At 57.7% G+C, this 13,421-nt stretch overlaps 1 protein-coding gene across 3 annotated transcripts; it reads left to right on the top strand.

Annotated features, from left to right (window-relative positions):
* Positions 1-638: 638 nt before the first annotated feature.
* On the top strand, positions 639-12,287 carry GRAMD2A (GRAM domain containing 2A). 3 transcript variants are annotated; one of them, XM_059482408.1, is made up of 13 exons: positions 639-698; positions 1,327-1,652; positions 4,000-4,113; positions 4,809-4,866; positions 6,144-6,216; positions 6,298-6,401; positions 6,973-7,071; positions 7,994-8,065; positions 8,909-8,971; positions 10,060-10,216; positions 10,452-10,551; positions 10,644-10,751; positions 11,221-12,287. In XM_059482408.1, exons 3-13 carry the CDS (start codon positions 4,010-4,012, stop codon positions 11,222-11,224), a joined length of 942 nt encoding a protein of 313 aa, XP_059338391.1. In that variant the 5' UTR covers positions 639-698; positions 1,327-1,652; positions 4,000-4,009; the 3' UTR covers positions 11,225-12,287. The 3 variants fall into 3 exon arrangements, with proteins under 3 accessions (XP_059338391.1, XP_059338393.1, XP_059338392.1); XM_059482410.1 differs by lacking the exon at positions 11,221-12,287 and having other exon boundaries at positions 10,644-10,755; XM_059482409.1 differs by lacking the exon at positions 639-698 and having other exon boundaries at positions 1,154-1,652.
* The last annotated feature ends 1,134 nt before the right edge of the window (positions 12,288-13,421 follow it).

Genomic DNA, 13,421 nt, shown 5'->3' on the forward strand with positions numbered 1-13,421 from the left:
CTGAGGGTTCCAAGTGGAGATCTGGTGCAGGAGTCTGCAGGGCTTGGGCTGTTCGGTCTGGGATCTGCAGGCATTAGGGGGGGCTGCGGGGAATCTGCTGCAGTTTGAGGGGGTGCCAGTGGAGGAGTTTGCTCGGGTTGGGGCTGCTTGCAGGGGTAGAGGGGCTGTACGAGGCGTTAGGCGCTCAAGGGAGGCAACGGCAGGGCTGGAGGCATCTCGGGGTGGGGAGTGGGCCCAAGGAGGAGTCAGTAGGGCTGGGGGCTCTACTGGCATTTCTGGGGGAAACTGTGGGACCTGGGGTTTCTGTGCTTGGAGGAGAGAGCCAGCAGGGCGCCTGGCTGACATCCAGGCCGGTTTCTCCCGTCCTGAGCCCCACCCGGAGCGGAGGAATCCCGGAGCTCGCCCGCCGCGGCCCCTTTAAGAGCCTGTACCGCGGTCGCTTTAAGGGCCGGGACCCCGCCAGGCTCCGGCCCTCACGGCGGTGGGCGGGGCCTGCGGGGGCGGGACGCGGTGCTCAGTGTGGCGGAGGCGGGACTGGGCGGTAGGAGCCAATGGGCGGAAGGAAGGGGGCGGGGCTCGGCAGTGAGCGGCCAATAGGCGGGGTGGAAGGCGACGGGCGGCCAATGGGCGGGCGCCGTGGCGGCGCGAGGAGGCCGGGGCGCGCGGGGCATGACGGCGGCGCGCGGGGCCGCGCGCAGGTAGCGGGGGGGCTCGGGGGGCTCCGGGGCTGGGGGGGACCCGGCACTGAGGGGGGCTGGGTCCGGGAAGGGCCTCGGGGCCGGAGGGTGCCGGGACCGCGTCCCTCCCGCCGCCGCCGCCGAGCCGGTGCTGGCCCTCGGCCTGTCCCGGCCGGCGGCGCCGCACTGAGGGGAGCGCGGAAACACCGATACCCCCTCGCCCATTCCCCGAGGAGACGGATCGGACCGGGCCAGGCCGGGCTGGGCCGGGGAGAAGTCCTGCCGCTGCCCGCCGGCGACCCCGCCGGCTCCGCCTGAGGGGCTCTGAGCGCCGGCGGGGATGGGATCTGCCCGGGGCTGCCCCGGGCGCGGCCCCGGTGCTGGCCGAGACCCACGGTCCCACCGTGCCCCGCTCAGCCCCGCAGGCCAAGGGTCGCCTCCCTCCGTGCTCCGTCCGTGCCGCGGGGCGCTCGGAGCGGCTCCCGGGGAGATGAGACCCTCTGACCTGCGGGCATCCCGGGACCCGGGTCTCGGCTCTGTCCCCGCCGTGACCCCCCGGTTCCCGGGGCGGGGAACACCGGGGACATCGCGGGAGAGACGCGCGGGGCTCCCTCCGGCCTTGACGTCGCGCCTCATTCTCTCCTGCCAGCGCCGCTCGGCTCCGGCCGTTCCTCTCCAGCATCCCGGGGTGGCTCCGCTCCAGCTCCGACACGCGGGACTGAAATGACCTTGGACGCCGGGACCAAGGGCAGCTCGCCGAATCCCGCCCGGGCTCGCTCGGGCCGCGGCCGCCCGCCCGCCGGTGCCTCCCTCCGCCTCTGAGCCTCCTGGGGTTTACGGGAGGCGGGATCGCTGCCCGGCTCGCTCCGGCCTCCGCCGCGCGTTTCTCCGGCAGCGGGGAAGGGATCCCGCGGAAAGCGCTCGCCGACGGAGGGGCTCGCGCCGGACCTTTTCCAGGCTGGATCCCAGCGCCGCGTAAGGGAAGGGAGACGCCGATGCCGTGGGAGGGAGAAGCACCGGGTTTCGCCTGGCAAAACCGGGGGTTCGGGGAACCGGTGTGGGCAGGGAGGAGGTGTTAGGAATGGGCAAAGGGGCATCAGTTCGCTGGATTGTTTTCAATTTGCTGGGAACTTCTACACCAACCCTCTCTGCCTCCTCTCAGGAGCGCTGAACTCCGACTGGTTTTGTTCCGCTTGTATTTTGGGACACTTGGGATGGTGAGTTTACCTCAGGAGCAGTTTGGTGCTGAACAAATTCTTTGAGGAAAGTTACAGTATGAGCTGCTAGAAAGTGTTTTCCTCACTGTGCTGGCACTGGAAGCGCCTCTTGGAAGGGAAACCTCCCTGTGCCTGGAGCCCAGCCTTACCCTGTGCTCCCAAACTCTGGATGCGTATTATCCCTGATGCATCTAGGAGCAAGATCTGGACAGAGCAGACAAAGCAGCTCCTGCCATGTCCCTGCTGGGGCTGAGGATGCTCCTCACAGCCCCCAGACTCCCCCAGAGCATCCCACTGCCAGCACTGTGTCCAGGAGTTGTCCCTGATAGTGGCCATGAGAGGGAGAGAAAACAAGGATGCAGCACTTCCAAGTGCTTTCCAGCCTGTGTTTTTTTTTAATTTTAGGGGATTTCTGTGTGTTTGGTGACCTCGGAGGGGTTCTGATGCCTTTGCTGTCCCCGATCCCTGTGTGGTGCCCCTTGGTGTCAGCACCGGCTGGGGATAAATCCGCTCACCCGGATTAAGCAGTGCAGGCGCTCGTGGATTTAAGGGATGACGTGAGGGAAGCCTGAGAGTGCTGAGCTCTGGACAAGGAGGCTCCAGATCGGGTCAGAGCCCCTTTTCAGCATGGAAGAAGGGCACATGAAGGCTTTGGTGCCTCCATGATAGGAGTTTCAGCCTCAGGGCAGGTTGGCATCCCCTGGCAGAGGATGCCTGAGGAGTCAGGTAGGGAAAACACCTTTTGGTGCTATGCCAGGGGATGTTATTTTGGTGCTTGTTATTTGGTGCTTCTTGTCAGTAAGGTCTCCTTTTCCTTCCTGACACATCCTTTGATCTGAGCTCCTAAAAACCCACAACCTCAGTGTGTCCATCTCATCCCTGCAGTGCTTGGACTCCTGGGCTGTGCCTGCAGGTCTTTGCCAACAGTGGCTGTGGGAATCCAGGAGCTATTTCCCAGCCTGTTTCCAACCACACAGCACCAATGACTTCTGTTTGGTTCTGTGCCCCCGTGGATGTGTTAGCTGTTGTGGGAGCATTCCCTGTGCCTCCAGCTGGGAGTCAGATGGGCTCCATTGCACTTGGACAGTGTTTTGGTCAGGGCTCTGAGGCTGTGGGGATGTGGGAGCTCACGCAGCTTCAGCTCTCAGCCCATTTGGCTGAGCACCCCTATCCTGACTTTTCCTGAGTTGAGGGGATTATTTCCATGGGTTTTTCTCAGATGAGCCCCTCAGAGCAGGAGCAGGCTGTGTCTAGGTGGGGAAGGAGCTGCTCTCAGAGCAGAGGGAGTTTGGTTGGCTCCTCGGCCTGGGCTCTGCCGCACTGCCACGGCATCACCCCGCGGGCACCGGGCTGTGCTCCAGCCCTGCGCCTGTCCCGCCTGCTGCCGCTCCTCCTGTCCTGCCGCCGCCCCACCTGCTCTGCCATCGCCCCCTGCCTGGGGAGCTGAGCGCTTTCCCTGCAGTCATTTCCTCTCCATGGCTCTGGGGCTGTTTGCTGGCTCTGCCTTGCCACCGGTCCCCTGGGATCGTGCTCTGCTTGGCTGCCAGTGCCGCAGCAATATCCGGCGGTGGTTTGCCGAGGGTGGAAGTGTCACCCTTGTGGCCTGCCAGGTGATAACCTGCCTGTGGCGCTGGGCCCGTGTTTACTTACCTGCTGTGGCTGATAAGCACCTCTGATAACGTTCCCGATGGTAAATAACTGGCTCTGAGGTGCCTGGTGATGGCTCTGCCCTGGGAAGATGGTGTTTGCTGACCAAGAGGAGCAGACCCTGGCTGAAATCCATCCCCCCTAGGAGTTTTGTAGACCTGTGGTTTCTCCCATCCCAGCCTCCAGCCCTTAAGGAGAAGAGTCTCTGCTTTGGAGGGTGTTATCTCAGGGAGCCACAGCAATTTGGCTGCTCTGTTCTGAGCACTGGGGAGTCCCTGGCAGAAAAATGACTTTTTTTTTTAAATCTCCACGTGACTCGAGAAATAGCAGAAATATTCTTGCCGTCCTTGAGTGGCAGATTCTGCCGTCTGTGTGCAGGCTGGGATTGAAGGGAACAGATTTACAGCTCCAGACCCCTTTTCCCCTTTCCCTGGGGGGCTGACGGTGTCTCCTTGCAGTGCCACGCCCATGCATGAGAAGGCAGCTCCCCTGAAGAGCCCTGAGCCCAGGCACGGTCGTGAGAAGCTGGAGGTGTCCCACAAGCAGAAGAGTTTGGATTCCCTCGACGGCAGGTGAGGAGCAGCATCCCAGAGTCTGTCTGCAGTTGAGTGTTCTCTCTTTTCTGTCCTGCTGTGGCTTTCCTGCCAGCTGGGGCAAGGCACAGGGGGGGCCCAACTTTGTTTTCTCCCTGAAATATTGTGGGTATAAAAGCAGGGAAGTGGAAGGGGTTTTGGGGCAGGGGATGGTATTCCTGCTGCTGAGGTTGTTGGTAGGATATTGCTCTCTCCATGGTTTGGAGAGAGCAATCCCCAATCCATGGGATGGACATGGATGGATATCCCTGTGCACAACCAAAGCTGAGTCCACCCTCCTGCTCAGGCACATTCCCAAATTCCTGCCTTTTGCTTTCCCGCAGGAATCCTTGCCCCAGCCGCCAAAGCTGCACATTTCCACTCCCAACCTGTCCTAAGCTGCTGCCAGGTCAGCTCTGGGCTCCTTCCCCCAGAGCTGGGGTGTGTGTGAGGTACCTTGGTCCTGGTGCCTTCACTGGCTCTCATCAGAGATCAGCCCTCAACAGCCAGTACTGACCCTAGCAATGCCCAGTGCCACGATAAATCATGGAGACACCCAAAATGTGGCTTCCTGGGGGTCTCTCTTCAGCCCTGTACATTTTTCTGTGTCTCATATTGCAGCACACGTGTTTTAGGGAGCGAGTGAGAGACCTGTGGCTCTTTGCTTACCTGGTGATGTTTGTTTTTCCTTCCAGCCTCCGCCTGAACGAAGCCCTCAAGGATGAGGACATCAAGAAATGCCACAGGGAAGTGGTAAGCCTTTGGCTGTGGGAATGACCAGGCTGGAGTGTTGTAGCCTGTTGCCCCAGGAGGAGCCTACCTGTGGGGCAGAACATTTAATTTCAGGAGACCTGGTGATGGTTTTCTGTGGCTGTGCTCTGCCTTGCAAACGCTTCCAGGATTTTCCATCCAGAGCAAAGGAGAAAGTGGAAATGTTGACTGAGAGCAGTTAAACTTCTGTCCATTTGAACCTTTTTGCTTGTTCAAATAATGCCCAAACCAGATGGTTTTGGTCCATCTATAGATAAGAGATGCTCTTGAAGAGGAAGGAGTGACAGCAAGTGGCATTTTGCCTTTTCCCATGAAGAAAATGGAGGACAAAAACATTTTTCAATTTCCTCAGAGGCATCTGGGAGGGTGACAGGGCCAGCAGTGGATTTGTGCTAGGAGCAGGGGGTAATGCCCTCCGTGTTCTCCTGGAATGCTCCCACTGGCACCCCCACCATCCCAGCATCCCTCTGGGAGGTGTCTGAGCCAACTGCAGGTGCTGCTGCGCCTTGATCCTCTTATGGCCAGCTCATCCTCTGACAAGGTGCTCAGAGCAGAGGTGACCTTGTACCTGTGGGCAGGAGGGCTCTGCCTGCTTGGCTGCCACCAACCAGCCTTGCTGTGCCAGCCTTCTCTGCACCCTGGCAAAGCAGCTCCTCCCTTGGTGGAGGGAGCTGTGGGACAGCCGTGTCCCACGGGACCATCCCGAGGGCAGGGGGCACAAAGCTGCCTTACAGGACCAGTTGAGCAGAGAGCTGAGCACATTTATGGAAGGCATTGAAGCGCTTTGGAGCTTTACCTTGGCCACAGGAGCGTTCCAGGGCCGACCTGCCGAGCCTCCCGCGGCGGCTGCCGGCAGGCTTTGAAGTGGCGCCGGGAATATAAATAGCTGGATGGCGCGGCGCGATGGGCGCAAAGCAAGTGCTGTCACCGTGTCCCGGATAAGGGAGAGGAGGAGGAGGAGGAGAGAAACCGCTGGGCAAAACAAACTGCCTGCAGATGAGCCTGGCAGAGAACGGGCTCCTCAGCAGCCCCCTGTAGCTATTCAGGGAAATGTTAACCCGGGAGGATGGCACAGCCTTCGCCGGGTGCTGGATCATCCAGCCTTCCTCTGATCCGTCGGGGCTCCTGTTCCCAGCCCGGTGGGACCCCCCTGCGCCGGTCCCGGGTGCGGGCAGAGGGAGGTTTTCTTGCAGGACGGGAATTTTTGGGTCTCCTTATCGGCAAGGTCACCGGATAACTTTGCTCTGCTTTGCTTTCAGGCTGCTAGCAAGTACAACTCCCAGTACCACAAGCTGTTCAAGGACATCCCGACGGAGGAGAGCGTGCTGAAAGGTGGGTGCCAGGGTGAGGGATGGGCATGGAGGCAGCAGGATCTGGCACAGGGATTGCCACGGTTTTCTCCTTGCCTTGCAGTTTGCTCCTGCGCGCTCCAGAGAGACATCCTCATCCAGGGAAGGCTTTACATCTCCCCCAACTGGCTCTGCTTCTACGCAAACCTTTTTGGGAAGGACATTAAGGTAACGTGGGCACCAGCCCACCCTGGTCCCTCAGGGCTTGTAACCACAGCTCATCCCCTCCTTCACCCAAACACCACCAAAATCCCCAAAAAAACCTCCAATAGGAAGGGGAGCATGGCCGTGCCTCCCACTCTGATGATCTGTGGCATCAGCCTGGGGATACCAAATACTGGTTTGGTTTAAAATTCTCTGATGCAAAACCTCCTTCCAGCCGCAATGGCGCTTCAAGGAAGATCAAAGGTTTTAGGGGGGGTGAGATTTGAATCCCTCTTGGCTTTTCTTCTTGATTTACAATCTGATATTTCCCCATTAGTCTTGTGGCTGACGGGGATCTTGGGCAGAGACGACTTCCTTTAAAACTGGGCTGAAGGACTGAATTATTTATATGTGATGCTTTAAACAAATACCTGAAGGAAGCTCGAGCTTTCAGCAAAGTTACCCTGCCAAAAATAACATCCTGCCTTGCTCTTCACCCTCCCTGGGCTTGCATGGGGGGCTCTCCTGGTGGGTGTTAGGGAGGCTGGCTGGGTGGTGCTTGTGCTGTGTCCATCCTGGTGTTCCTGCCCTGCAGGTGGTGATCCCAGTGGTGTCTGTGCAGCTGATCAAGAAGCACAAGACGGCTCGGCTGCTGCCCAACGGCCTGGCCATCACCACCACTGCCAGCAGAAAGGTAACACCAACACACAGCAGATGCCCAGCTCCAAACTGGATGTGGTTTGAGAGCAGTGAACGAAGCAATTCCCATCCCTGGTTAGGAAGTGAGAGTTGCTCTCTGTGCTGGTAGCCAGCCAGGGCAAACACCACAGCTTTGCTTTTGTTCCTGAATTTCACTTTGTTCCTGGACGAAGCAAAGCCCAAGTGAAACTCGGTCGAGCCTGACAAATCCCTGCCAGGCTCACGTAAAACCTTTAAACTCCTTAAACACAAGCAGGGAAAGGGTTTGGGCTGGCATTCAACCAGAGCTGGTGGAAAACTTGGATACAGGGCTGCGTTTCCAGCTTTTAAATCCTGTTGGATGTTGTTGGCTGCAGTGAGCTGATGCAGTGTGTCCAAGTCCTCGCCTGCCCAGGTGCTGCTGCCAGCACTGTGTGTTGCCTTTCCCTGCCAGGGAGGGGGTTGTTCCTGCAGAATGTTGGGAGGCAGTTATTCCTGTGGAATTTGGGAGGTGGGTTTTAGCAGGGAGTGGCACGGGGCAGGATTTGGGCATTCAAAGCCATGTGTGGCTGCACTGCACGTCACCCAGGGGCTCTGTATCAGGCATGGTGAGTGTGGCCCTGTGTCCCTTCTACCCCTGGGGATGTTTTCTGTAGGTCCTGGCTCCATTTGCTGCTGTGTCCCTCTGGGTTGAGCATGGGAAAGCTGTAGGAACAGCGGCTGAGTAAGACTGGCCCCAAAAAAATCTGGTCCAGGTTTTAGCAGGCTGCAAAAATAAGAGCAGGGAAGCTCCGCAGGGAAATGCCTGTGGGGGAGACAGAGTGGCTCCTGAAAACTGGGAGATTCAAGGGCATGATGTCTCTGCCTGTCCCTGCCTGGGGAGAATGGACTCAGGATGGGGGTAATCTCTCCCAACAGCTCACCTCTTTCTCTTGCAGTACATCTTTGTATCCCTCATCTCTCGTGACAGTGTCTATGATGTCCTGAGGAGAGTCTGCACCCACCTGCAGGTACCCACCCACCCACTCTGTGTCCATGGCCCTGAGGCTCTGCACCTGCCCTTTGGGCTGAGCACAGCTCTTCATCACTGCCTCCAAGGCTTTGGACTGCTCCCAGAGCCCTCTCCAGTTCCCAGCATCCTCACTCCTCAGAAGGGATGGGAAGAGGGGCAGGAGCCATGTCTTGGGCACATCCTGACCCCGTGGGCTTTTCTGGGTCATGGATGAGGCAGAGCTCCGAGTTTCTGCTCTCTCTCAGGGCGTGGGTATGAATTATTTATAATCTGGTGGTAATACTTGTTCTGCCACTCTGCACATTGATGCCTTTTGCCCAGATCTAAAGTTTTAAGGGGAGGAAGAATGGTACAAAGTTATGAAAGAATTTCATGTAAGTGGGGGAAGACATCCGTCAGCCCTTGAGCTGGAGAGGATGACCGTGGAGACCTCTTCTCCCTGACTTTGAAGGACATGGGGAGCTGTGCAGGAGCCCTGCCCTGCCCAGGAGGGTGTGTGCCAGCTGTGCCAGGGCAATGATTTGGATGATTCAGCCCTGTTGCCAAACTGGGGGACTTAATCTTTGAAACGTGCTGGGCTCTGCCCAGATGTACCCTTCTTTTATTTACCCCCTGATGCTTTATCCTGTCCAAGGAAGCCCTTTGCTCAACCATGGCCCCACCAGGTTTTTGTGATGGGAAGCACTGATGCAGTGCCCTTTCCTCATGCCCCAGAACAGACTATAAGTTCTAGCAGCTGCTCTTCATAATCTCAGCAGAAAAGCCCAAATTCCACTTTGTGGCTGAGGCTGAAGCAGGGAGAGCTGGCACTGAAATGCCCCATCCTTTCCTCCCCATCCAGGTTTCCAGTAAGAAGAGCTTGAGCCTGAAGGAGCTGTCGGAGGAGCCGGACTCTGTGTCACTGGTGAGGGTCAGGGCAGCTCTGGGGGAGGAGAGGAGAGGAGAGACCCCCTGACCTCATGTGGGTAGAGAGGGCCCACCTGGTGCCCTTGGTGGGTTTGACACTGTGTGGTGGCTGCTCAGAGAGTCAGGAGAGAGCTGGTTCTGCTGTTGGTGCCATCAAAGGGTGCAGGGATGTGCCTGTTGCTATCACAGCTTGTCCTCTAAGGCCCTCATCCCAAACTTGGCAGGAGCAGATGGGTCAAGAGGACTGGCTGAGCACAGCCACTGCCTCTGTTTATAGACAGAAAAACTTCAGAGTGATGTGGAAAATGCCACCACTCTGCTCCCTGATGGCTGATGGTGTTCACAGCTGGGAGTGTTGGATAACAGGCTGGGAATGTGGCTGAGTTACCCAAAAATCTGCAGGATGAGTAGGATGGGAGAGGGAAACACCTGCTGAGCCATGGCACAATCCAGGAGCGTGGGGGCCATATCCTGCACCTTTGGGGCAGGGGCTCTTCCATGGCTGCTGGCCCTGAGCCTAAGGCTGGGTGCAGGAGGTGACAGTTGGGGTGCACCAGAGGGTGACAGGTGGGATGTCACCCATGGTCTGGTGACATCTCAGGGGTTAAAGGCTCATTTCAAGGGAGTGAATGGTCTGAATCAGGAATGACCCAGACTGATCTGGCATCTCCTGGTGCTGTGGTGGGGTGCAGCCCTTTGGCAGCTCCAACCCTGAGAACTCTCCATTGGGGGAGCCCCTCTCTGTGCCAGCTGCCATGCCATTTGATTTGTTGTCTTTTTTGGGGCACTTTTTTGCCCTATTTGGGGCATGCTGGGGAATTCCAGGTGACTGCTCTGAGCTTCAAGGGTGGAGGAGGCTGCAGCTGGTATTTGGGGCAGGTGTGGGGTGCATGGGCAGGTCCTTCTTTGGTAGTAGGAACCTGCATTCCCATGGAGCCATCATGCAAGACCAGCTCTCCCTCTGGAGGATGTTTTGAAAGTGCTGGTGCTCCATGGAGACACTGTAAGATTTGAGTTTGAATCTGGCCCCACCATGTCTGTGGCACTGCTGGTTTCATTCATGGCTCACCAGGACTGTTCCCACAGGAGGTGATCGTCCCCGAGGGCAAGTGGAGGAAGGTGTCACCTACCTCACTGTCCCTGTCACTGCCAGATGCCGACTACCAGTGCATCCACCGGACCTCTGTCAGCAGCCTGAGCACCAAGGAGAGCTCCTTCACCTCTGAGGAGCCACTGGTTTCAGGTGAGGGGTGATAACCTCCATAAAAGTGTGTTCATCCATCAGCTGCTCTCCTGCAGGGGAATTCTGCCTTACAGATTAGGCTGGGAGTCACCAATGGAGTCCTGGGGATGGGCTGGGGTCTCCTGGTGCAGGGTCTGAGCCCATGAGGGAGGAATATTTGATGTTTCCTGGTTGCTGGAGGAGCAGGAGCATCAGCCAAGTGTGTCTGTGTCACTGACTCTGGGTTTGCTTTCAGAAAGTGCAATAAACACCGAGGAGGAGCTGGAGGTGGAGCAGAGCTGCGTGGCAGAGCTCAGACCCTCTGACTACCAGCTCCTGAAGATCTTCATCGTGCTGTAAGTGTGCTGAGGGCACAGGGAAGCTGGGGGGACTCTGGGAATGTCAGTCTCAGTCTCAACTGGGTGTTTGGTTGTTCCTCTGCTCCCAGCATCTGTCTCCTGGTGGTGTCCTCCTCGTACCTGGCATTCCGCATCTTCCGTCTGGAGCAGCAGCTCTGCTCCCTGAACCGGGATTACCTCTCCCGCGGGCACAGGAGGTGAGGCACCCTCAGGGACGTGTTGGGACACACAGTGGAGGGACATGAGTGGAGGACTTGAGGGAATGTGGGTGCAAAGAGGAATGGCTCCACTCTGATGTGTCTAAGGAATGCTTTGTCCCTTATCCTGGGCCTGCTGTTAGGCTGGCCAGTGACAGAACCCACAGTGCCATCTCCAGACCAGAGGTGATCCCATCAACCATCAATTTGAGTGATTGAGAAACTCTGCTGTCAAAACTCTGAGTCTCTGGAGCTTGGGAAGAGGTTTCCTCATAGGTTTGGGACTGGTTCTTCAGTTGTAGGAACATTTCTTTGGATCTGGGCTGTTCCTGGGGACTAAGGCCATGGGCATCAACATGGGATGGACAGGAGGGGAATCTCCTTGGGCTGAGGACATCAAGAGGCACTGGGGTGGGATACAGAGCCTCTGCAGCTACTCATCCCATCTTCCCCCACTCCCTGCTTGCAGGTGACCGTTCTCAGGTGCTGGCTGACGATGGACACTGAGCTGGTGGCACCCTGCCCACGGATCCCAGTGCTGTGTCCTCCCAACCCTGGCTGTTACATTTGGTCCGGCTTTCCCTCGGCTGGTAAAATGGGACCAAGTATTTTCTCTCTTCCTTCGGGCACTTGCTCCTGGTGGGACTTTCCAGCCAGGTTCTGGCCACCAGTGCCAAATCCCCATCCCACTGGAAACCTGTTTTCTCCCTGGGACACTGCTGTGCTGTAGCACTGGACAATGGCTCGGGGCTGCCGAGCACTTGGACCTTCCCTTAGGACTTGCTGCTAAGATGGATGCTGGTTTTTATTTCAGGCTTGGATTTTTCTTTTGTTAAAAGATGACCTTGGGCTCACCAGGACCCCCCAGAAATGTGGATGAGTTGCCACTGCTGCTCTGGGAGAACCCACCTGTTTGTCCCTGTCTCAGCATCCCTGGGAATGTTCCTGGAGGAATGGCCCTGAACACAGGGATCTGTGGGGATGGGGAGAAAGGTCCCACCAGCCCTGTGGGGTGTCATTTACCCCATATACAAGGATGGGGTTCAAGCCAAGGCTGCCCAGCCCTTCTCTCCTGGAGCACTGGGCTCAGAGAGGGGTGTGTGTGTGTGTGTGTGTGTGTGCATCCCTTGCAAAGCACTTTAAGGTCCCCCAGACCAGGTGTCCTTGCTGGGGTTCACACCTGGCCCAGATTAACTTTGTTACTCCTGCTCACTCCATGGGGACACTGGAGAGGAGCCCATGGCTGGCACTGGGGAATGTCCCGGAGTGCAGTGTCTGTGCCCTGGCTCTGTTAACCTTGTCACCACATGGAGCTTAGTGCTGCAGGATCTGTCTCACAGGATTTGTCCCTCAGCCCCCCTGGGAGCACCCTGGGGTGGCAGGTGGTACCGGTGTGATTCCTTTCTTTCCTGTTTTTTTGGGAACTACAAGTGCTGACGGGGCCAAATCCCAGCGCCCTGGGGAAGAGCTCACTGCTCACTCCAGGCTTGGAACGGCTTTTAAATGGAATTACAATAAACCCAGGATTTTCTAGCACATCACTCTCTCTTACCAGCGTCCTCCACAGCGGTGCTAGGATGTGAGTGACATGGGCACAGCCCATCCTCTCATGGGGACAAGGGGACAGGGATGCTCTGGACGGAGGGGCCACGGCGGTTCCTGCACTAGATGGCAGCAGAGACCGCGGGATGTGACGCGCTGGTGGCAGGGCCACCCTGGGGACAGCGGTGCCGGGGCAGGGAGCTGAGTTACAGCCCCGCCCAGCTGGGGTGGGCAGGGTGAGCCTTCCTCCTCCTCCTCCTCCTCCTCCTCCTCCTCCTCCTCCTCCTCCTCCTCCTCCTCCTCCTCCTCCTCCTCCTCCTCCTCACTGCACATCCACAACCCAATTCCACTCCTTTCCCCGGCCTGGACCATGCAGCAAAATGCATGAAAATGGCCCCATTGAAAACCACGGTGCCCCCGGTTAAGTGGGGACAGGGGTGGCGTCACCTGTTTTGGGCGGGATTTGGCACTCCAGGTCTGGTTTATTCAAAGCCCCGGCATTATGGGGCTGTCGGAGCCTTTGATTCCGTGGGTGACCTGGAGGATGAAAGGCACCATCCTGTCCCTGCCAGGGACTCACCCAGCTCATTTACATGGTGGAAGTGGGTTTAGGATTGTTTTTCCAACAAACAAGTTGGTGTTTAACGAGTCCAACCTCAAAGTGGGGCTCTTAGCCACAAAAAGAGATGTAGAGGTTGAGGACTGGGGGGAGTTTGGGCTGATGTGCCCAACCTGGTGTTTGCTGGGTCCTCCAACAGCAGCTGCTGAGCCCGAGCCAGGGATGTGGTCTCCTCTCAAGACCCCTTGGTTAAAGCCAGTGGTGGGACGAGCCATGGGTGCAGTGACATGCAGGAGGTTTGGAGGAGCACTGGGATGAACCCACAGTGTGCTTTGGGAGGGCTCTGCTGCCAGGATGTGGCTGCAAGGCTCTGGTTTTGTTTCCCATCTGGTGTCTGCCTGCCTGGTTTGGTGCATGTCCCAGTGACATCCTGCTTGAGCCTATTTGCTTTTCTTTGTGTAAAGAAATGCCATGTAAAAGCTTTGGGTGCAGGGAACATCCCTGGACACTCACCTTGCTGGCCTGGAAACAGCAATGAGGAGCACAGTGGGTGCTGGGTGAGCACAGTG

Source organism: Ammospiza nelsoni, chromosome 14 (assembly GCF_027579445.1).
Source record: "Ammospiza nelsoni isolate bAmmNel1 chromosome 14, bAmmNel1.pri, whole genome shotgun sequence".
In the NCBI taxonomy this organism is placed as follows: Eukaryota; Metazoa; Chordata; class Aves; order Passeriformes; family Passerellidae; genus Ammospiza; species Ammospiza nelsoni.

Excerpts from the sequence above, each read along its gene's own strand:
- GRAMD2A (XM_059482408.1), top strand. The coding sequence starts at position 4,010 with ATGCATGAGAAGGCAGCTCCCCTGAAGAGCCCTGAGCCCAGGCACGGT. Across the intron at positions 4,867-6,143 it reads AGAAATGCCACAGGGAAGTG|GCTGCTAGCAAGTACAACTC; the intron begins GTAAGCCTTTGG and ends CTTTGCTTTCAG. Across the intron at positions 10,552-10,643 it reads CTGAAGATCTTCATCGTGCT|CATCTGTCTCCTGGTGGTGT; the intron begins GTAAGTGTGCTG and ends CTCTGCTCCCAG.